General features: G+C 46.5%; 1 protein-coding gene and 1 long non-coding RNA gene across 2 annotated transcripts in view; one reads left to right on the top strand and one right to left on the bottom strand.

Moving 5' to 3' along the window:
* Positions 1 to 23733, bottom strand: part of HEATR4 (HEAT repeat containing 4) — a 95298-nt gene that overhangs the window by 33426 nt on the left and 38139 nt on the right. Inside the window, exons 3-7 of the mRNA XM_050798686.1 lie at positions 11125 to 12077; positions 9710 to 9897; positions 7904 to 8044; positions 3094 to 3297; positions 1110 to 1253 (exon numbers count right to left, since the gene is read on the bottom strand). Coding sequence (XP_050654643.1) covers positions 1110 to 1253; positions 3094 to 3297; positions 7904 to 8044; positions 9710 to 9897; positions 11125 to 12005 — 1558 coding nt within the window. The 5' untranslated portion in view covers positions 12006 to 12077. The remainder of the gene's footprint in view (positions 1 to 1109; positions 1254 to 3093; positions 3298 to 7903; positions 8045 to 9709; positions 9898 to 11124; positions 12078 to 23733) is intronic.
* Positions 4713 to 10436, top strand: LOC126959596 (uncharacterized). Its single transcript, XR_007727574.1, has 2 exons — positions 4713 to 5320; positions 7467 to 10436. It is a non-coding gene; the product is annotated as an uncharacterized LOC126959596 (long non-coding RNA).

Genomic DNA, 23733 nt, shown 5'->3' with positions numbered 1-23733 from the left:
TAAAAATTCCATAGACACAATTCTAGGGTCCACAAAGGGCTGGCCTGTTATAAGTTATAGTATCCAGGGAGGCCCAAACTGTAGTGTCCCTATCAAGTATTTATATTTCACTTATAACTCTTCTCAGTCCCAATGTAATTTATCAATCAGGGTTTATATCATAACCAATGTTGCCTATAAAGGTGTTCTTATCAGGTTTTTAGGGGAACAGGTGGGCATTTAACTGAAGTTCAAATTCTCAAGTAGGAAGGGGAAAGGTTTGTTATCCCTTTGTCTGCCACTACTCTCATTTTATAGATAAGGAAATTGAAGCTCAGAGAGGTTAGCTAACTGCCCAAGGAATGGCACAGCTGAGCCCATGAATCATATTTTAAGATTTTGTCAGGCGTGGTGGCTCATGCCTGTAATCCCAGCACTTTGGGAGGCTGAGGTGTGTGGGTCACTTGAGGTTAGGAGTTCAAGACCAGCCTGGCCAACATGGTGAAACCCTGTCTCTACTAAAAATACAAAAAAATTAGCCGGGCATGGTGGCATATGCCTGTAGTCCCAGCTACTCGGGAGACTAAGGCAGGAGAATTGCTTGAACCTGGGAGGCGGAGGTTGCAGTGAGCAGAGATCGCGCCACTGCACTCCAGCCTGGGCGACAGAGCAAGACTCTGTCTCTAAATCAATCAATCAATCAATCAGTCAATAAAGCATGGGATCTTGGCTGGGCACAGTGGCTTATGCCTGTAATCCCAGCAGTTTGGGAGGTTGAGGTGGGAGGATTACTTGAGGCCATGAGTTCAAGACTAGTCAACATAGCAAGACACAGTCTCTACCAACAAAAGGAAAGAATGGGATCTTCAAGGTGGGAAATGTTAACTTCCCTGCAGGCCACTGAGCAAACAAAAGGTGATGAAATGTAGTTCAAAAATTACTGGACTAGAAGTCTGGAATTTTAATCTCATGTCTATTGCTGATAAGCATGTATATATAGGCCAGTCTCTGAGTCTTGGTTTCCACATTTGTAAAATAATCTCAGATCAGCCCTGGGTCCCTACCAGTCCAGATGTTCCATGGCTTTATGAGTTGCTTATGTTCTCAAGCAGTTCAGCTTTAGCTCTCACCTGAGTCCCTCTGGCTGGTGGCAATCCGGGGCCGTTCCAAAGCAGCTGTGGCACATGTGGTGATAGCTTGGATCCGAACGTCATCATGCAGGTCTCCCAAGCTCCGAAGCAGGTTCTCCACTGTCTCATGGTGCCACTCTATGACTGAGCCACAGTGAGGGAAATGAAAAGAGAACCATCTAGTTAGGATTAGATATTGTGCTGCAGGCAGGTAACAAGAAGTCTGCCCTTCACCCAGAATAATTCAAGCAAAACATTAGGTCAGAAGAATAAAGGGCCCAGAGATGGGGTCTTTAGGGAGTTATTTCTCTGATGATCCTTGTACCCTCTTCAGGTAAGTTCCCAGATAAAACTTCTCCCAACCCCATCGTATCTATCTCGCTTTCGTTAAATAAGTTTTTGTTGTAACCATCTGGGAAATAAAAGGGACAATAAAACAAAGTAGTTAAGGGTACTTTGTTTTCAGACATACCTGGTTTGGGATCGCAGTTATTAGCTGTGTGACTGTGGATAAGTTACTTAACCCTGAGCCTGAGATTTCTTATTTGTAATACGGGCATAATACTAGAATCCACATATTGAGTTACTCTTAGTGTTAAATGAGTTAACTAGACAAAGTGTTTAGCAAAATGCCTGACAAGATAATGAAGGTTCAATGAGTGTTAATTATTGTGGTTTTCATTAGGTTCTTTGTCTTTGAGGGCACTTCCATTTGGCTTTCGACATCTTCTTCATTTTAGTTGCTAACTACTCTTTTGGCAGGTATCAGACTTTTATTTCAAAGCTCCTACTATCTGTAGGTGCTTCCTTCAGTCTTTTTTGTTGTTGTTTATCTGATCCAGTTTACCTAATGGATCGCCTCTCTTTTTCCTGCACTAACTAAACTTGTCTATCATGTTCTGAAAGCCAACAGCTGTTGAGTTCTCAAATACCATAGCTTTCAACAGTCCTTGCCAGGCCATTACTTTGTCCCAGGCACTCAGACTTCTACTCTCCTATCTTTGAAGGCAAAGTAAGTATAGGATAGCCCCAACTCTACGAATGAATTTTGGAGAGGGGTTACTGATACCACAGTCAACGACAACATGGACAACGGTTGGACAGCATATTTTGTTCTTCCCTTCATGCATCATTTACATAAAGTTTGGAAATCAATAAGATAGGGTCGCCTGGGTGTAGTGGCTTACGCTTGTAATCCCAGCACTTTGGGAGGCCAAGGCCAGGAGATCACCTGAAGTCAGGAGTTCGAGACCAGCCTGGCCAACATAGTGAAACCCTGTTTCTACTAAAAATACAGAAATTAGCCAGACATCGTGGCACATGCCCATAGTCCCAGCTACTCGGGAGGCTGAGGCAGGAGAATCGCTTGAACCTGGGAGGTAGAGGTTGCAGTGAGCCAAAATCAAGTGCCATTGCACTCCAGCCTGGGAGACAGAGTGAAATTCCATCTTGGAAAAAAAAAAAAAGGGCTGGCGCGGTGGCCAAGGCAGGCAGATCACCTGAGGTCAGGAGTTCGAGACCAGTCTGGCCAACATGGTGAAACCCCATCTCTACTAAAAATACAAAAAGTTAAGCAAGCGTGGTGGTAGGTGCCTATAATCCTAGCTACTCAGGAGGCTGAGGCAGGAGAATCACTTGAACTCAGGAAGCCAAGGTTTCAGTAAACTGAGATCCCACCATTGCACTCCAGCCGAGGCAACAAGAGTGAAACTCTGTCTCAAAAAAAAAAAAAAAAAAAGATAGGATCCCTGCCTCTGAAGAGTCTTCAGTGTAATGAGTTTCTACAAATTACTGAAGTAATACCCACCCATGCAAAAAGCACCCAGATATATGTCAACTGAAGTTCATCTAACACCCAATGTGTGAACCAGATTTTTACATTTCACAAAGGAGGGATGGATTTTTCAAAGACTGAGAAAGCCTAGTCCCAGGTGAGAACCACTTCTCACAAACATACAGTATCTCAGGACCTCCCTTCACTCACTCAGAGCCCAGGCAGTCTTCCATTCCTTCAGCATCCTCCGCAGGACCACCAGTTCCCAGGTCACATCCTCCTGCAGTGATTTTGCCTGCTTCTTCAATCTCCTGGTCTTAATAGGCACATCCTCCTCACCCACCTGCTGCAGAATATCCTTGGCGGGGGTGGGCAAAGCAGTCCAGCGCAGGGCTCCTTGCACAGGTCTGCAAGCTGTGCAACATGGCAGTGTGAGGTCTTCTTACCCCACTGCCTTAGGCCCTGCCACACAGTGGCCCCAGCTTGCATCCTATTCTCATTCCTGACTAATACCAAAGCAAAACCCTCAAGAGTGAATTTCCCCATAATTATATGGGGAACTGAGTACAAACACACAGGGAATTATGGAAAGTCCTGACTACAGACATGGTAAGCCATGATGATGATGGGGGCGAGAGATTTGTGGGGGGAAATTGAGATATCTACAAACCTTTTTATAAGTTTAAGGGTTATCTTTAGGAACCTAAATCTTTAGGAACATAAATATGTTTATACGTAATGAGATTTGCTCATAAAATTCAATATTTGATACATTGCAATTTAGTGTCATTGGCCATTATTTCTAAAGTATTAAGTTTTCCTATTAATGTTTTTAATTTGGGGAGAGTAATGGTGCTATAAGCTGTGAAAATTTAAAGATTTTAACATCTCTGAGTTTTTCCTCATGACAACAGAAATTTGAGAACAGAAAAAACCATAAATATTAAATATAGTTAGAAAAGCTATAGTTGGCCGGGCGCGGTGGCTCACGCCTGTAATCCCTGCACTTTGGGAGGCCGAGGTGAGTGGATCGTGAGGTCAGGAAATCGAGATCATCCTGGCTAACACAGTGAAAACCCTGTCTACTAAAATACAAAAAATTAGCCGGGCGTGGTGGCGTGTGCTTATAGTCCCAGCTACTTGGGAGGCTGAGGTAGGAGAATCGCTTGAACCCGAGAGGCAGAGGTTGCAGTGAGCCAAGATCATGCCACTGCACTCCAGCCTGGATGACAGAGCGAGACTCCATTCTTAAAAAAAAAAAAAAAGCTATAGTTACATTTTCTGAACTTAATGTTTTTCATGGTATCAAATTTAGAAAGCCTCTTTCTCAGAAAAAAAGCTGTAGGGAGAAGAGGAAGGGAAAATGATAAAAACATTTCCAGACATACTAAATTCATTATTCACACTGCCTATTAGTCTCATGTTCTAATCAGTCACTATCAGCCATTCCTGGTTTTTTCCAAGATTTCATTCCAACTCTTAACATGTTTAGATTTGCTCTGAATCAATTCTTTTTTTTTTTTTTTTTTTTTTTTGAGACGGAGTCACGCTCTGTCACCCAGGCTGGAGTGCAGTGGCCGGATCTCAGCTTACTGCAAGCTCCGCCTCCCGGGTTCACGCCATTCTCCTGCCTCAGCCTCCCGAGTAGCTGGGACTACAGGCGCCCGCCACCTCGCCCGGCTAGTTTTTTGTATTTTTTAGTAGAGACGGGGTTTCACCGTGTTAGCCAGGATGGTCTCGATCTTCTGACCTCGTGATCTGCCCGTCTCGGCCTCCCAAAGTGCTGGGATTACAGGCGTGAGCCACCGCGCCCGGCCTCTGAATCAATTCTTTCCTTTGAGCAAGGAAGGCATAACATTTCCTTCTTCTAATGTAAAAAGAGTCCTGTGAGGCGTGGTGCAGTGGCTCACGCCTGTAATCCCAGCACTTTGGGAGGCTAAAGCAGGTGGATCACTTGAGGTCAGGAGTTAGAGACCAGCCTGACCAACATGGTGAAACCCCATCTCTACTAAAAATACAAAAACTTGCCAGGCGTGGTGACGGGCACCTGTAATCCCAGCTACTTGGAGGCTGAAGCAGAAGAATCACTCGAACTGGGAAGGCAGAGGTTGCAGTGAGCTGAGATTGTGCTCCAACCTGGGTGACAAAGAGAGACTCCATCTCAAAAAAAAAAAAAAAAAAAGAAAAAAGAAAAAAGATTTCTGTGAGACTCCAGGGCAGTTTAGCGAAGATGCCCATATAGTGCATCTCCTCCACATGGTCCCCACCAGCTTGGGACATGCTGGGGGACTCAGCCACTCTACTGAGGCCTCCCTCCTTTGTGAGGTAGGGTATGTGCAACTAGGAGCTGTGGAACCACCTCTGACAGGCCAGCTCACACTTTGCCATGTGACCCTCCCCGACTTCTCTCAGCCGACTTGAAATCCCTCCTGAAGAGGTGAGAAATAGCTGAATTAACCCCATTTCTCCTATATCCCTCTGCTCAAGGAGTTAAAATGGATTTGTGGTGAGCAAGTCTTAGATCTCTGATATTTAACCCCATGGGAATAAAAAATACAACTGCCAACATTTACTTTAGTTCCAGTCCTTTGGGTTATAGATGGATAGAAACACATCCACTAGCCACCTTCCACATCAACAGTCATCTAAAGCCGGGGTCCCTAACTCCCAGGCCATGGGCCTATACCAGTTCATGGCCTGTAAGTAACCGGGCCACCACAACAGGAGGTGAGCGGTGGGCAGGCAAGCATTATCGCTGAGCTCTGCCTCCTGTCAGATCAGCAGTGGCCTTAGAGTCACATAGGAGCATGAAGCTTATTGTGAACTGCACATGTGAGGGATCTAGGTTGTGCACCCTTTATGATAATCTAATGCCTGATGATCTGAGGTGGAACCGTTTCATCTTGAAACCATCCCCACCCCGCTGGTCTGTGGAGAAATTGTCTTCCCAAAACCAGTCCCTAGTGCCAAAAAGGTTGAGGACTGCTGACCTAAAGGGAGCACACAAAGTAATGACTCTTGGCGGGGCACAGTGGCTCGTGCCTATAATCCCAGATCTTTATTTGGGAGGCTGAGGTGGGAGGATCCCTTGTGGCCAGGAGTTTGAGACCAGCCTGGGCAACATAGTGAGACCCTATGCCCTGATCCTCCTGCATCAGCCTCGAGAGTGCCTGGGACTCCAGGTGTGTGCCACCACGCCCCACTAATTTTTGTATTTTTTCGTAGAGACGGGGTCTCACCTTGTTGCCTAGGCTAGTCTTAAACTGCTAGGCTCAAGTGATCTGCCTGCCTCATCAAATTGTATGGTTTGACAGGATTAATTTTATAGTATGTAAATTCAAGCCCAATAAAGCTGTTATTGAAAAGGAATCCCCTGGCTGGGAGAGTGGCTCATGCCTGTAGTTGCAACACTTTGGGAGTCTGAACAGGGTGCATCACTTGAGCCCAGAAGTTTGAGACCAGCCTGGGCAACACAGTAAGACCTTGTCTCTACAAAAATTTGCTGGGTATAGTGGTATGCACCTGTAGTTCCAGCTACTCAGGAGAGTGAGGTGGAAGGATCGCTTGAACTCAGGCAGGTAAAGGCTGCAGTGAGCCATGATTGTACCACTGCGCTCAGCCTGTCAAGAAAAGAAGAGAAGAGGGAGAGGGAAGGGGAGGGAGAGGGAGAGGGGGAGGGAGGAGAGGACAGGAGAGGAGAGGGAGACAGAGAGAAAGGAAGGAAAGGGAGAAGGAAAGGAAGGAAGGAAGGAAAGGAAGAAAGGAAGGAAGGAAGGAAGGAAGGAAGGAAGGAGAAAAGAAAAAGAGGCTGGGCACAGTGGCTCACGCCTGTAATCCTAGCACTTTGGAAGGCCGAGGTGGACAGATCACGAGGTCAAGAGACCGAGACCATCCTGACCAACATGGTGAACCCCGTCTCTACTAAAAATACAAAAATTAGCTGGGCATGGTGGCGCGCGCCTATAGTCTCAGCTACTCTGGAGGCTGAGCCAGGGGAATTGCTTGAACCAGGAAGATGGAGGTTGCAGTGAGCCAAGATCACGCCACTGCACTCCAGCCTGGGCAACAGAGTGAGACTTTGTCTCAAAAACAAACAAACAAAAAAAGCCAGCTTGTGTGGAAATCCTGTGGCTATCCACAGCTGTCTGGCGGGGCAGAATGTGCCTGTGCCTCCAAGGGTAGACTGGGCCCAGGGAAGGACTTCTTGCCAAGTGGGTGCAAAGGCACAGCTAGGAGGCCAGGCAGCCCTGTCAGCCAGGCGTGGTGGCACGCACCTGTAATTCCAGCTACTCTGGAGGCTGAGGCAGGGGAATTGCTTGAACCAGGAAGATGGAGGTTGCAGTGAGCCGAGATCATGCCACTGCACTCCAGCCTGGGCGACAGAGCAAGACTCTGTCTCCAAAAAAAGAAAAAAAAAAAAAAAAAAGAATGGGTGACAACTGCTGTTAGTTTCTGCACACCACTGGGCCCATCTGAACAGTAATCCTGCAAAGAGTTATGGGAAATGGAGTCTTGTGGAGGATGTGCACATTTTGTTTCATAAGCTAATTTCTTGGCCACCTTCTTCCCTCTTTGTCTTACAGAGTGAAGAATGATGAACTTGTGAAAGTTCAGGTATGGGTGGGCTGAGTGTGGAGTGGGAGGGTAAAGGCAGCCCCAGGGAAAAGGGCAGAATGCTGGCTCAGGAGTTTGATGCACTTTCCCCGTTAGCTGCACTTTCCCTGTTAGCATTGAGATAGGAGCTGCCTTATTGCTAACTATTGGCCCTAAACCACTTGGTTATACCTAAGTTATATCAGATCTCAAATGATTGTATGTTCCTGTGAGGCTCTTCCTAGTTATAGTTAGTATTTTATAATTTCGTGAGATTATTTTTAGTACGTAGAAAGGGGATTGCCTAGATGCTAATGGTGCTTCAGCCCATGAACTGGGAACTCTAGCACATGAATAGTGGGTAATGATGGGAAGCAGCCCCATTCCCATTATTAACCCCTGCCTTCCCTGTTAGCTTCCTGCTTACGTGCTTCAGGAATTGCCTGGGCACTCCACTTTTCTGGAGTTTCAGGGAAGACCTTAGATAGCTGCTTATTGTACCGATTTAGGTTTTCCAGGACAATCTGGTCTCTCTTTGCACCAATCTGGTGGATGATCTGGACTTCATCTGTGAACAGACAAAGAAACAATGAGTCTCCTGTGAACTCCCTCTTTCCTTTCTCCCCGGGTTCCCAATCACCAGGATCAGACCCAACTTCCATTTGCACTAATCTAAGCCCCTGGGATCCATGACTGCCATACTCTGGGGCATCCCTTGAAGGTGACCATTGCTTGGAAATATCACAGTGATAAGTCACCGTAGTGTCAGTGGGGAAAAAAGAAAGAAAGAAATGTCATAGCTAGTCACCTCATTAGAGGCCTAGGAGCCAAGGATGGTGCTTTCCTTCCTAAGGCAGAACCTGTGGCTGGGTGCGGTGGCTCACACCTGTAATCTCAGCACTTTGGGAGGCCGAGGTGGGTGGATCACATGGTCAGGAGTTCAAGACCAGCCTAGGCAACATTGTAAGACTCCATCTCTACAAAAATACAAAAATTAGCTGGGTACAGCTACTCGGGAGGCTGAGGCAGGAGAATCAATTGAGCCTGAGAGGTAGAGGTTGCAGTGGAGGTAGCACCACTGCACTCCAGCCTAGGCAATGGGAGTGAAACCATTTCAAAAATAAGAAAAGAACCGGCCAGGAGCGGTGGCTCACGCCTGTAATCCCAGCACTTTGGGAGGCCGAGGAGGGCAGATCACAAGGTCAAGAGATTGCGACCATTCTGGCCAACATGGTGAAACCCGTCTCTACTAAAAATACAAAAATTAGCTGGGCGTGGTGACGCGCACTTATAATCCCAGCTACTTGGGAGGTGGAGGCAGAGGTTGCAGTGAGCCAAGATTGTGTCACTGCACTCCGGCCTGGCGACAGAGCAAGACTCTGTCTCAAAAAATAAAAAAAGAAAAAGAAAAGAGAAGAACCTATGTAACCACTTAGAGGCCTTATCCCTTATGAAAAGCTAGATACTAAAAAAGAGGCACCTAATTAATCCCATCAGTGATGAATACCTTAGAGTAATTTTGTTAAACACTTTGAGAAGACTTTCAGCTGCAGCAGTTTAGGAACAAGATGGGGCTTGGGAAGAAGAAACAGCTAGGCACACAAAGACCTAGATCGGGTATCCCGGAAGCCCAGGCATCTAAGGGACAGCAGTAGCGAAGGAGAAGGTGGCGAACATTTACTGAACACCTTAAACAGACACTGGGCAAGAAGCATTACGGATGCTTTCTCATCTACTCTACTCAAAGTGCATTTTTCTTAACATCACTTCACAAATAAGGTACTTGTGGCTGAGAGTAATTATATAATTTATTGAAGTTTACTAAAAAAATACTGAGCCAGGATTTAAACTCAAATGTGCCTGACTCCAAAGCCCTGATTTTTTCCCAACATCGCACCTGGTGGGATCATATCTCGAAGTGAGAGAAGGGAGAAGGGTGGACAGAGAAGAGATGGATTGTTCCCAAAGTCTTGCCTACTTTACAGTTCCACCCTTCGTTGCCTCTTCAGTAAGATGGAGGGATAGAGAAAGCAGGGAGAGACAGCAGTGCCCTCCCTATTAGCTATCACTCCCCGACCCGACTCCTGTGCTGGTGTGGGTGTGGGTCATGACATGAAAATCTGGGTCATCCAGGGCCTCTCCATACCCACAACTGTTTCCAACCCCCAGTGATCTTCCACCTCCCTGGCCCATGTCCCCCTGTGCCCCTACCACAGGGGCCCAGCTCTATTACCAAAGTAAATCTCCTGTTCAAAGGTGTTATCTGTGCAGTAGGCAAACTTTCCAGCTCGGGGAGTCACCTGGCGAAAGTGGCTCTGGGTTTGGGGCTGGGAGAGGCTCCTCTTTTCATGGATATCCTCAGTGGTCTTGTTGTCAGGCATGATTTCAACTGTCTCTGCTTGTGGGAAGTAACTGGGCAATCTTGGCAGGGGTGAGAAAGGAGGGAAAAGGGGGAAAGAGTAGGAGGTGGATGCCCCTTTCCATTAAATCCACAGCTTGTTCCCTTTCCTCTTTAAGCTCCGCTCCTATACACGTGAGCATCGCAGAACACCAATGTTTAACTTTTAGCCTTGTCGCCATGGTGCCAGTTGAATGTGGAGCTGTCAGAAGGGCTTGTCTACAGCCGCCCTGCCTGGTTCCTGAAGGATCCACACCTTCTGCATCCACCAAGCAGCATGGCAGAGTGGCTGTGCTCCAGCATAACCCTTTTTAAACATTCATACCCTTAGAGGCGGCATGGCCTTGGGGAAAGGATCCTACCTCCTTCGTCATCTCACTCTGTCTATTCTGTGTGTGGTTATTTAATGTCCATCTACCTGGTGGTGAACAGGCTGTAAGCTCCTTAAAGGTACATGTCTGTGTCTATTGCTTTTACATTGTATTCCCAGCACTTTGCAGAGTACCTGGAAAGTAGCAAGAACATAATTTATATTTGTCCAATAAATGAATAAATAAATGGATTTCCACTGATTTTTCGTTCACTCTTGGAAATCAGGGATAGTGTAATAGCTCCGGTGTTTCCTCTAGCTATAAATGAGGTGGAAGCAATCTAAGAAACATGTAGTCGTCATCTTCTCTCAGGTTGTCTGGTTCTCTGTCCTGCAGCTAGTCAGTGTTTGAGTCAGTGACACACTGGTTCCTTATTCAGAGTGAGGCAGGACCAAACCTCAGTGCTATGAGGTTCCTGCCTTCCTCAATCCACCAAGGATACATTTCTGGGAGCACTTGGTTGGTAACTACACCAGCAGTCTGATGGCAAAGTTGCTGGAGAAGGTTGAGAACCAATCCCTTTAAGAGCAGTGGTTCCCAGCTGGGAATGACTTTGTCCCTCTTGGAGACATTTGGCAGTGTCTGAGACATCTTTGGTTGTCTCAGGAGGTTGTGCTCTGGTGGGTATGAGCCAGGGATGCTGCTAGCATCCCATAATGAACAGGGCGGTTCCCACAACAAAAATTATCCAACCCAGAATGTCAGCAGTGCAGATTGAGAAACCTTACTTTGCAGAGCTCTCAGAGAGCAGGCCGGTGGTGGAGAACATGAAATTGATGAGAGAGTGCATTCTAAAATCGGGAGTGTGAGTCCCCCTGGGAGTCCCTGAAGGGGAGTCAGGGATTATCAAGGGTGCACTTGAGGCCCTGGCCAGTATACCTGTAGTAAACAGGAAGCAGCAGCTCTGGTTTCTTCTTTTCCTGTGGGGGCAGGATGACACTTTGATCCTCAAACTCTGCTGCCTCTTCTGCCTCCAGCTGTTTCAGGAGCTCCAGGTCGCTGGCAGAGGTAAGTTCATCCCGGATGTGACTCCAGTCGTACTGCTGTCGCAGGAAGCTCTGCCACTTGCTGGGGGATGCCCCAGGCCTTTGAGGACGCTTATTCTGAATCCATCGGGCTGTGCGCTTGTTCAGCTTTTCCAGCACAGTGGCCTCCCACGCTCTGGCCTCCTTCTCAGGAGGCGGAAGCCAGGCTTCTCTTTCCTCCAGGTTCACATCTGGAGAAGGTGGCCGACCCAGCATATCTGGATGCATGCAGGGATGATGGATGAGAGGGCGGGGTGCTTCCTGGACGGTGCTGGCTGGCTTTGATTTCTTCAGCTTCTTTTCAGGATTGGCAGAGCTTTCTGTCTTCACAGCCAGGGAGGTGTCTCCTGTTAAGAGACTTGAGGAACTCAGGAACTTGAGGCGAACAGGTTTCCGAGGCTGGGCCTTCCTGATCCGGGGAGTATGGATGATGTCATTGGTGTTGTAGAGGTGGTCAAAGCTGTACTGGCTATAGGGAATGCTGGGCAGTCCTCGCTGCCACACCACCTCCTGAGAGAAGCTGAGGTTTGCAGCAGCCATTTTCAAATATTGGCTCTTGCGGTGTAGACAGTACTGTGAGCTGGAGAAGACCATAGGCACATTGGAGACAGAGGCACACTCCTGCTTGCCTTTCAGTTTTGAGTAGTTTAAAATCATACCCCATCCCAGCCGTGGGGGCAGTGACTGATAGAAGCAATGGGGGAGAAAGATCTTTCCCTTCTGGGTCCTGGTCATACTGCGTTGCAGCAAATGCTTCCTTCCACGCTGCCTGGCCTAGAGGCAAGGCCTGGAGATGAGACCTGGCACCTGTTAAGGGAATGGGAGGAACTGATGAGAGCTCTAGGGCAGCCGAAATTGGTAGCCCATAGCAGTTCAGAAAGAGAATAACTTGAAAAACAGATGGAAAGGGGGTAAGGAAAAGCCATGTGAGTTAGAAGAACAAAAGAAGAAAATGGTACAACATCCTAAATATTTCATGTATCAGACCCTTGTTTCTGGTTCTTACACTTGTTCCCAAAGCTCAGACCCTCATCTCCGTGTGAGGGATGACTGCTTTTCAGCAGTGTCCCATGCTTCCAGTTTGTCTTCAAATGTTGCTTTCTTTCGTTCAAAAGGCTTATAGCATAAAGTTCAGACTATTCAGCATGGCATTCAGTGTTCTCCATGACTTTGGCCTCAGTTTATGACTTTGTCCTGGCATATAACCTCTGCTTGAGCCAGTCCAGTCTCCTGGCTGTTCTCTGAGTATCCTCTCTCCACATAATGGAGCTTCCTTCTGTGTCCTCCACATGAAATGGCCTTTCATACTTGACACAAATTCTATCCAATTTCCAGGCCCAGCTCAATTTGTCCTGCTCCATAACTCTTTCTTGACCTATCCAGGCCACCAGGTCATACCCAAGTTTATAAATTACTCCTGTTCTGTACCACTTACTTTAACTGTTAATCCTATGACATCTTGCATTGTTAAATATTTGAGACTCTAACTCCATTGCCCAGTGACCATGTCTCCCATGTCTTCTGTCTTTCAGAGTCATCCAGCACACCTATTGCTACATAGTTTTTATTGTTAAAATATTTAATAGCTGTAGGCCGGGCACAGTGGCTCACGCCTATAATCCCAACACTTTGGGAGGCCGAGGCGGGTGGGTCACCTGAGGTCTGGAGTTTGAGACCAGCCTGGCCAACATGGTGAAATCCTGTCTCTACTAAAAATACAAAAAATTAGCTGGGCGTGGTGGCATGTGCCTATAATCCCAGCTACTTGGGAGACTGAGGCAGGACAATCGCTTGAACCCAGGGCGGGGGAGATTCAGTGAGCCAAGATCATGCCATTGCACTCCAGCCTGGGCAATAAGAGCCAAACTCCGTCTCAAAATAAATAAATAAATAATATATATATATATATAAAAAATAGCTGTAACGTATTTTATCAAATAGGTAAATGGTTTTGACTCTTCATGAATTATTGGATGGGTTGTTTCCAGATTTTAGCTAGCATGGCAAACATTGTAGATAACAAATGCTTAGATTTAATGTTAGTTTAGTTTAGTTTTGTTTTCCTTTTGAAGCATTCGCTTGGCCTAATAATGATAGTTTTGGAATACCTCGCTGAGGGTTTTATGTAGGGAAGATATTATGATCTTCATTTCCTATTTTAAGAAGCTGAGGTTCAGAGAGGTAGGTAAATTGCTTCAGATCACATAGCCCGTAAGCAGATGAGTCAGGTTTCAAACCTAGCCTGCTAAATCACAACTCTGGAGCACTTAACCTCCATGCCACACTGGCCATGGCCCAAGCACCACTCCCTACCACTCACTTTGTTGGCCTTGCCTCTCCAAGGAGCAGGTAGGCATCCTTACGTATAAGGATGAAGGAGAGACCATTATTCCATGTCTTTCTATCCTGCTAGTGTCAACTCCTGCCCTGCATCCAAGGTGCCCACACAGACCAGATCTGACTTGTTTCTCTTTCCTCCTTGACACCCAGCACATAGCCTCTCTCCCTAGGGCATGATTTCTCTTATTGTCTTCCATGTGTAAAAGTGACCATATTGTATTTCTTTCTGTTAAGGGCAAGTTCTTTTTTTGTGTGTGGTTTTTTTTGTTTTTGTTTTTGTTTTGTTTTGTTTTTTTTGAGACAGGCTGTAGTTCTGTCACTCAGGCTGGAGTGCAGCATTGGCATGATCATAGTTCACTGCAGCCTCAACGTCCTGGGCTCAAGTAATCCTCCTACTTCAGCCTCCCAAGTAGCTGGGACTACAGGTGCATGCACCACCACACCCAGCTATCTGTTTTTTATTTTTAATAGAGATGGGGTCTCACTATGTTGCCCAAGCTGGTCTCAAACTTCTGGGGTCAACAATCTGCCTGCTTTGGCCTCTCAAAGTGCTGCAATTACAGGTGTGAGCTACAGTGCTCAGCGAAGTCTCAACTTTCATCTAGATGCTATTAGGCCAGAATCGATAACCTCCCTCAAATTAAGTGACACATGATTAATATGCTATCACTCCAGGACTTTTTGTACATAAGGCTAAATGTAATTGCTTCATCTCTTCACAACCATGAAGGCAATGTCTTCATGAAGGCAAGTTAAGAGAAAGAGGGTGGTCACAAGATGATGTTTTCTCCTGAAACAGTGGCTACTCCCACTGGCTAAAAATGGAAAGGCTGGAGCAAGATGGCCAAACAGACCCCTCCAGCGATTGTCTCCATGCAGGAACACCAAACTGAACAACTGTCCCTGCAAGAAAAGTACCTTCAGGCTGGATGCTGTGGCTCACGCCTATAATCCCAGAACTTTGGGAGGCTAAGGCAGGCGAATCACTTGAAGTCAAGAGTTCAAGATTGGCCTGGTCAACATGGAGAAACCCCATCTCTACTAAAAATACAAAAATTAGCTGGGTGTGGTGGTAGGGGCCTATAATCCCAGCTACTTGGGAGGCTGAGGCAGGAGAATCACTTGAACCTGGGAAGCAGAGGTTCCAATGAGATGAAATACTGCCACTGTGCTCCAGCCCGGGCAACAGTGAGACTCCTTATTTAAAAAAAAAAAAAAAAAGCATCTTCATAAGAAACAAAAAATGAGTGATCACAGTACCTGGTTTTCACATCGTATCAAGAAAACAGGCACTGAAGAGGGTGGGAAAGACAGTCCTGCATCGCCTATGCCCCCCTCCCTCACCCCTGGCACAACAGCTTGGAGAGAGAATCTGTGCATGTGGGGGAGGGAGAGGAGTGTGGGATTTTGCATTGGAACTCACTGCTGCCCTGTCACAGCACTGCACTACACTGAATAGAATTCTGCTGGCTCCCACAGAGGACGCATTTAGATCAGCTCTGGGCCAGAGGAGAATCCTCAGCCGGAGTGGGACAGACCTGAGTCCCCAGCTGGTTCTGCCACCAGCTGACCAAAGTGGCCTGGGGCCCTGAATACACGAGTGACAGTCAGGTCACAAGACTATATCCTATCCCTTAGGCAAACCCTGGAGCTGCACTGGTCATGGAGGCAGGGGACTTTGGGTGTGTATGACCCCAAGTGACACCAGCTGTGGTGGCCAAGGGAGTGCCAGCATCATTCCTCCCCCAACTCCAGGCAGGGCAGCTCAGGGAGAGAGTCCTTCCGCTTGGGGAAAGGAGAGGGAAGAGTACTCAAGGAGTACAAACTCAGGAGACTTTGTCTTGCAGCCTGAGTAGCAACTCAACCACAGGAAAATAAAGCACCAGGCAGAATCCTGAGGCTCCTGATTCCAGGCCTTTGCTCCTACACTACGTTTCCAGACCTACCCTGCGCCAGAAGTGAATCCACTGCTCTGATGGGTCAGATTTATCCTGGCAGGATTCACCACCTGCTGACTAAAGTGCCCTTGGACTTTGAGTAAATATCAGTGGTAACTAAGCAGTTCTGGCCACAGGTCTTGGGCAGGATCCAATACTGTACTGGTCTGCAAAGCTTCAGGTGTGACTCAGTGCACTACCATCTGTGGCGGCCACGGGAGTGCTCATGTCACCCCTGCCCCAACTCCAGGCAGCCCAGTGGGGGGAGAGATTCCTGATTGGGGGAAAGACAAGAAAGAGAGAAATGTTGCCTGGGTAACCAGGGAATTCTCCCTTATCTTACCCAAGGCCACCAAGGATCCAGGAGTATCTAGGAGTTGGCAACAGTTGCAGGGGTCATAGGCTTAGGGCACCCCCTGGTACACATCAGCTACAGAGACCATAGGCTTAAGTCACCACACTTAATCCCCTTTGAATATATAGAAAGCCTTCTCAAGGAGGATGGGTACAAATAAGTCCAGACTGTAAAGATTGGAATAAATACCTAACTCTTCAATGTCCAGACATTGATGACCATCCACAGCATCAAGAACATCCAGGAAAACTTTATTTTCCTGGATGGAAATGGACTAAATAATCCAGGAGTGACAGAGATATGTGAGCTTTCCAGACAGGGAATTCAAAATTGTCGTCTTGAAGAAGCTCAAACTTTGAGATAACACAGAGAAGGAATTCAGAATTCTGTCAATTTCAAAAAGAGATTGAAATCATAAAAATCGAGTAGAAAGGCTGCTCTGCCTATGGAGTAAGTAGCCTGTAATCCCAGCACTTTGGGAGGCCGAGACGGGCAGATCACAAGGTCAGGAGATCGAGACCATCCTGACTAACTTGGTGAAACCCCGTCTCTACTAAAAAATACAAAAAACTAGCCGGGCGTGGTGGCGGGCGCCTGTAGTCCCAGCTACTGGGGAGGCTGAGGCAGGAGAATGGCGTAAACCCGGGAGGCGGAGCTTGCAGTGAGCTGAGATCCGGCCACTGCACTCCAGCCTGGATGACAGAGCAAGACTCCGTCTCAAAAAAAAAAAAAAAAAAAAAAAAAAAAAAAAAAAATAATAATAATAATAATACTCTCATCTTTACTAACAGATTTTGATTCTAAAGTTCTGAGGTGGAGTCCAAGAGTGTGCAGTCAGCTTCTGGGGTGGCGTTTGTTACATATAGTTTTTTGTTTATTTATTTATTTTTGAGACAGGGCCTCAATCTGTCACCCAAGCTGGAGTGTGGTGGCACAATCATGGTTCACTGTAGCCTTGCCTCCTAGTGTCAAGCAATCCTCCTGCCTCAGCATCCTCAGTAGCTGGGACAACAGGTGCCCACCACCATGCCTGGCTAATGTTTTAAAACTTTTTTTTGTAGAGACAGGGTCTTACTATGCTGTCCAGGCTGGTTTCAAACTCCTGGACTCAAGCGATCTTCCTGCCTTGGCCTCCCGAAATGCTGGGACTGCGCCTGGAATAGATATGGGTAAAGAACCTTTTGCATCAGACGTTTGTGTCCTGCTCCCAGAATGTTGATTCAGTACGCTCCAAGTGAGACCTAGAAATCTGCATTTTCACAAGCTCTCAGGTTTAATACACATTACATTTAAAGAAAGCACAGCCCAAAGGGTGTCAGTGGGGTGTATGAAGGAAGCCTGGTTAGTGGAGAGAGTGGGATTAGGGAACAGCTGCATAACCTGGCTTGTTTCAAATCCCCCTTTCTCCGTTTTATGCCCTCAAAAAGTTCCCCTCATTTTCCCCCTCTACTTTCTAATGTCTCACCATGCACTCACACAGCTATACGGCTATGTCTAGAGATTGCTCTGGAAACTCTGCTATAAAGATGACTTGGTCTAATGCCTTGATTTTTTTTTTTTTTTTTTTTTTTTTTTTGAGACAGGGTCTCACTCTCCTGGAGTACAGTGGCACAATCAGGGCTCACTGCAGCCTTGACCTCCTGGGATCAAGCGATCCTCCCACATAGCTGAGATTATAGGCACATAGCACCATTCTCGGTTAAATTTTTTTTTGTTTTTTTTTGTAGAGATAGAGTCTCACTATGTTGCTTAGGCTGGTCTTGAACTCCTGGACTCAAACAATCCTCCCACCTTGGCCTCCCAAAATGCTGAGAATATAGGCATGAGCCACTGCACCAGGCCTAATGTCCTGATTTTATAAATCCCAAAACTGGGGCCCAGAGAGAAGAGACAAAATTAAGATCACCAAACTGGTTAGTATCTGAAGTAATACTGACGCTTTTCACACCTAATCCAAAGGTTTTTCAGCTACCTCAGGTTGCCTCTCATCTTCCAGCGGACGCCATCCAGCACCTTTCAGACACTGGCAAAGGAGCAGTGTTTCAAAATTACTTTCCAAATGGCCTCCTACAAGGCAGTCCTCAGACAGAAGCAACGTTCTGCATCTTAAGCCTTCCTTGGTTTCTTAGGTTCCAAAGCTGTTTCTATCAGTCTCCAAGCAACCAACTCTTTAGAATTCCATGAGTCTACTCAGAGAACTTGTGCGTTCAGTCAGGGGTATCTTCAACTATTTATTAAATATCATTCTTTGTAAACTGAGCTTTGAGAAATTGCATCTTATTTATTGATTATTTATTGAACGACGGTCATGGATTTTTTGGGTTTTTTTTTTTTTTTTTTTTTTTTTTTGAGACGGAGTCTCACTTTGTCGCCCAGGCTGGAGTGCAGTAGTGCGATCTCAGCTCACTGCAACCTCTGCCTCCCGGGTTCAAGCAATTATTCTGCCTCAGCCTCCCATTTCAGGCCACACCACCATGACCCACTAATTTTTGTACTTTTAGTAGAGACAGGGTTTCACCATGTTGGCCAGGCTGTTCTTGAACTCCTGACCTCAAGTGATGCGCCCGCTTTGGCCTGCCAAAGTGCTGGGATTTACAACTGTGAGCCACCGCACCCAGCCGCTTGGTCATTCTTTGAAAAATAAACCTCAGCCAGGCGCAATGACTCACGCCTGTAATCCCAGCACTTTGAGAGGCTGAGGCAGGCAGATCACCTGAGGTCAGGAGTTAGAGACCAGTCTGACCAACATGGTGAAACCCCGTCTCTACTAAAAATAGAAAATTTAAAAAGAAAATCAGCTGGGTCTGGTGGCGCATGCCTGTAATTCCAGCTACTCAGGAGGCTGAGCAGGAGAATCGCTTGGACCCAGGAAGCAGAGGTTGCAGTGAGCCAAGATCACGCCATTGCACTCCAGCCTGGGCAACAAGAATGAAGTGCAGTCTCAAAAAATAAAAATAAAAAAACCCTCTGGATATATGCAGCTCCATATTCTCCCACCACAGGGGTTTAAAAATCCGGAGAAAGAAGCAAAGCAGGGAACACATGACCACATAGCTCTGGCAGGCATCAGATTACCAGGCTGATAGTACAGATGGTAAAAGTAGAAGTTGTCCATGGACTTTTCCATTCCCCTTTCAGCTGCTCCACTGCTACTTAATCTCCTTTGTCCACACAGTTCAATCCAATTTTCCCTGATCTCCAAATCCTGGCTAGATTATTAGCCATTAACACTAGTTTTTACAAGGAGACTCTTCAATCTTGTATTTCTAATAGTATAATTTCACACGTACAGAAATTCTTTGAGTTATAGAAATCTTACAGATACAGAAATTCTGATCTTCAGGAGTCCCGTTGTGAACAAAGTAATTTATCCTGACAGCAGGAAAGATTTCCGGGCCTAAGGCTCTGTCTGGTTGACCCAGGTCGTGCTATTCAGGTGGTCCGTCTCTTGGTTCCAGGCAAGACTGATGCTGCTGACTAACCTGAATATGGACTTTAGCACTTGGGCTCAAGCTGCACTCAGACGATTGGACCCCCATAAAAGAGCAAGAGGGTACGTTTTCTGGTATGAAAAGTAAACACTAGGCTGGGCGCAGTGGCTCACGCCTATAATCCCAGCACTTTGGGAGGCCGAGGCAGGCGGATCACAAGGTCAGGAGATCAAAACCATCCTGGCTAACACGGTGAAACCCCATCTCTACTAAAAATACAAAAAAATTAGCCAGGCGTGGTGGCAGGCGCCTGAAGTCCGAACTACTCGGGAGGCTGAGGCAGGAGAATGGCGTGAACCCAGGAGGTGGAGCTTGCAGTGAGCCAAGATCGGGCCATTGCACTCCAGCCTAGGCAACAGAGTAAGACTCAATCTCAAAAAAAAAAAAAAGAAAAGAAAAGAAAAGAAAAGTAAAGACTAAAAAAAATAAAATATTATAACCCTGCTGAGGCAGGAGGATCATTTGAACCCAGGAGTTTGAGGCTGCAGTGAGCTATGATGGCACTACTGCACCCCAGCCCAGGTGACAGAGGGAGACCCTGTCTCTAATAAAATAAATCAAAACCTTGTTGAAGGTTCCTCAAAAAATTAAATATAGAATTACTATGTTATCCAGCAATTCTACTTCTGGGTATATATCCAAAAGAATTGAAAGCAGGGACTTTAACAGATATTTGTATACCCATGTTCATAACAGCATACTCACAATAGCCAAACGGTGGAAACAATCCAAATGTCCATCGATGAATGAATGGATAAACAATATGTGGAAGATACACAACAGAATGTTATTCAGCCTTAAAAAGGAATGAAATGGGCCGGGTGCACTGGCTCATGCCTGTAATCCCAGCACTTTGGGAGGCCAAGAGGGTGGATCACCTGAGGTCAGAAGTTCAAGACCAGCCCAGTCAACATGGCGAAACCCCATCTCTACCAAATATACAAATATTAGCCAGGCATGGTGGTGGGCGCCTGTAATCCCAGCTACTCGGGAGGCTGAGGCAGGAGAATCTCTTGAACCCAGGAGGTGGAGGTTGCAGTGAGCCAAGATCATGCCATTGTGGTCCAGCCTGGGTGACAGAGCGAGACTTCGTCTCAAAAAAAAAAAAAAAAAAAAAAAAAAAAAAGCAATGAAATGGGCCAGGCAAGGTGGCAAATGCCTGTAATCCCAGCACTTTGGGAGCCTGAGGCGGGAGGATCACTTTGAGGTCAGGAGTTTGAGACCAGCTTGGCCAACACAGTGAAACCCTGTCTCTACTAAAAATACAAAAATTAGCCAGGTGTGGTGACACACACCTGTAGTCCCAGCTACTCGGGAGGCTGAGGCAAGAGAATCACTTGAACCCGGGAGGTTGCAGTGAGCCAAGATTGTACCACTCCACTCCAGCTGAGGCAACAAGAGTGAAACTCTGTCTCAAAAAAAAGGAATGAAATGGCTGGGTGAGGTGGTGCATGGCTATGATCCCAGCACTTTGGGAGGCTGAGGTAGGAAGATTGCTTGAATCTAGAAATTCAAGACCAGCCTGGGCAACAAAGTGAGACCCCCATCTCTACAAAAAACTTAAAAAGTATCCAGGTGAGGTGGCACATGTTTGTAGTCCTAGCTACTGGGGAGACTAAGATGGGAGGATTACTTGCACCTGGGAGGTTGAGACTACAGTGAACCATGATCTTGCCACTGCACTCCAGAGCCTGGGTGACAGAGCAAAATTTCTGGGGAGAGTGAAGTTATGATATGCTGTAAGTATATGGAAGAACCTTGAAGACCATATGCTAAGCAAAAGAAGCCAGACACGAAGGGACAAATACTGTATAATTACACTTTATGAGGTACCTAAAGTAGTCTAATTCAGAGACAGAAAGTGGAATAGTGGTTGCCAGGGGCTGGTGGCAGGGGGGAATGAGGAGTTATTGTTTAATGTTGCGGGAAGTCAAGGACCCCGAATGGAAGGACTGGCTGGAGCCGTGGCAGAGGAACATAAATTGTGAAGATTTCATCTTAATATGGACATTTATCAGTTCCCAAATAATACTTTTATAAATTCTTATGCCTGTCTTTAATGTCTTAATCCTGTTATCTTCGTAAGCTGAGAATGTACATCACCTCAGACCACTGTGATAACTGTGTTAACTATACACTTGTTTGTAAAACGTGTGTTTGAACAATATGAAATCAGTGCACCTTGAAAAAGAACAGAATAACAGCCATTTTTATGGAACAAGGGAAGGTAACCATAAGGTCTGACTGCCTGCGGGGTCAGGCAAAAAGAGCCATATTTTTCTTCTTGCAGAGAGCCTATAAACAGATGTGCAAGTATGAGAGATATCGCTAAATTCTTTTCCTAGCAAAGAATATTAATATTAATACCCTGGGAAAGGAATGTGTTCCTGGGGGGAGGTCTATAAATGGCCACTCTAGGAATGTCTGTCTTGTGCTGTTGAGATAAGGACTGAGATACACCCTGGTCTACTGCTGTACCCTCAGGCTTACTAGGGTTGGGAAAACTCCACCCTGGTAAATTTGTGGTCAGACTGGTTCACTGGTCTCAAATCCTGTTTTCTGTTGTTTAAGATGTTTATCAAGACAATACGTGCACTGCTGAACATAGACCCTTACCAGTGGTTCTGCTTTTGCCCTTTGCCTTGTGATCTTTGTTGGACCCTTATCAGTGGTTCTGCTTTTGCCCTCTGCCTGTGATCTTTGTTGGGCCCCTGTGAGTGGTTCTGCTTTTGCTCTTTGTCCTGTTCCCTCAGAAGCATGTGATCTTTGTTAGACCCTTATTAGTGGTTCTGCTTTTGCCTTTTGAAGCATGTGCTCTTTGTACCTACTCCCTGTTCTTACACCCCCTCCCCTTTTGAAACCCTTAATAAAAGCTTGCTGGTCTGAGACTCAGGCAGGCATCACAGTCCTACTGATATGTGATGTCACCCCTGGCAGCCCAGCTGTAAAATTCCTCTCTTTGTACTGTCTCTCTTTATTTCTCAGCCAGCTGACACTTATGGAAAAGAGAACCTACGTTGAAATATTGGGGGTGGGTTCCCACAATAGATTAATGGGTAAAGAGTTTCATTGTGGAATGATGTAAAAGTTCTGAGCCAGGCCTGGTGGCTCACGTCTATAACCCCAGCACTTTCGGAGGCCGAGGCAGGCAGATCACTTGGGGTCAGGAGTTCGAGTCCAGCTTGGCCAACACAGTGAAACCCCATCTCTACTAAAAATACAAAAATTAGCTGGGTGTGGTGGTGGGCGCCTCTATTCCCAGCTACTTGGGAGGCTGAGGCAGGATAATCATTTGAACCCGGAGGCGGAGGTTGCAGAGTGCCACTGCACTCCAGCCTAGGGGACAGAGTGAGACTCCAAAAGTTCTGGAAATGGATAATGGTGACAGTTGTACAACAATGTAATGTACTTAGTGTCACTGACTTGTACACTTAAAAATGGTTAAAATGGGCTTGTTCCAGCGGCTCCTGCCTGTAATACTAGCACTCTGGGAGGCCAAGGCAGAAGGATCACTCGAGGCCAGAGTTCGAGACCAGTCTGGGCAACGTAGCAAGACCCTGTCTCTGGAAAAAAAAAAAAAAAAAAAAGTTAAAATGAGGCCATGCATGCCTGTAATTCCAGCACTTTGGGAGGATGAGGTGGGAGGGTCACTTGTTTGGGAAGAGGAGGTGGGAGGATCCTTTGAACCCAGGAGTGCAAGGCTGCAATGAACTATCATGGTGCCATTGCACTCCAGCCTGGGTGACAGAGCAAGACCTAGTCTCTAAAAAAATAAGAGTTAAGGCCAGACACGGTGGCTCATGCCTGTAGTTCCAGCACTTTGGGAGGCTGAAAAAGGCAGATCACAAGGTCAGGAGTTCAAGACCAGCCTGGCCAACATGGTGAAACCCCATCTTTACTAAAAATACAAAAATCAGCTGGCTGTGGTGGCACGTGACTATAATCCCAGCTACTCAAGAGGCTGAGGCAGGAGTATTGCTGGAACCTGAGGGCCACAGGTTGCAGTGAGCTGAGCTCATACCACTGCACTCCAGCCTGGGCGACAAAGCAAGACTCTGCCTTGAAAAAAAAAAGAATTAAAAAAAGAAACACGGCCGAGTGTAGTGGCTCATGTGTATAATTCCAACACTCAGGGAGGCCAAGGTGGGAGGATTGCTTAAGCCCAGGAGTTCGAGACCAGGCAACATAGGGAGACCTCATCTGTACAAATAATCTAAAAAATTAGCCAGGTGTGGTGGTGCATGCCTGTGGTCCCAGGTACTCGGGAGGCTGAGGTGGGAGGACCTGGGAGGTTAAAGCTGTAGTGAGCTATGATCGCACCACTGCATTCCAACCCGGAT

This window comes from Macaca thibetana, chromosome 7, assembly GCF_024542745.1.
Source record: "Macaca thibetana thibetana isolate TM-01 chromosome 7, ASM2454274v1, whole genome shotgun sequence".
In the NCBI taxonomy this organism is placed as follows: domain Eukaryota; kingdom Metazoa; phylum Chordata; class Mammalia; order Primates; family Cercopithecidae; genus Macaca; species Macaca thibetana.
The sequence above is the reverse complement of the archived record's forward strand: the minus strand, read 5'-3'. Positions and strand labels throughout refer to the sequence as shown.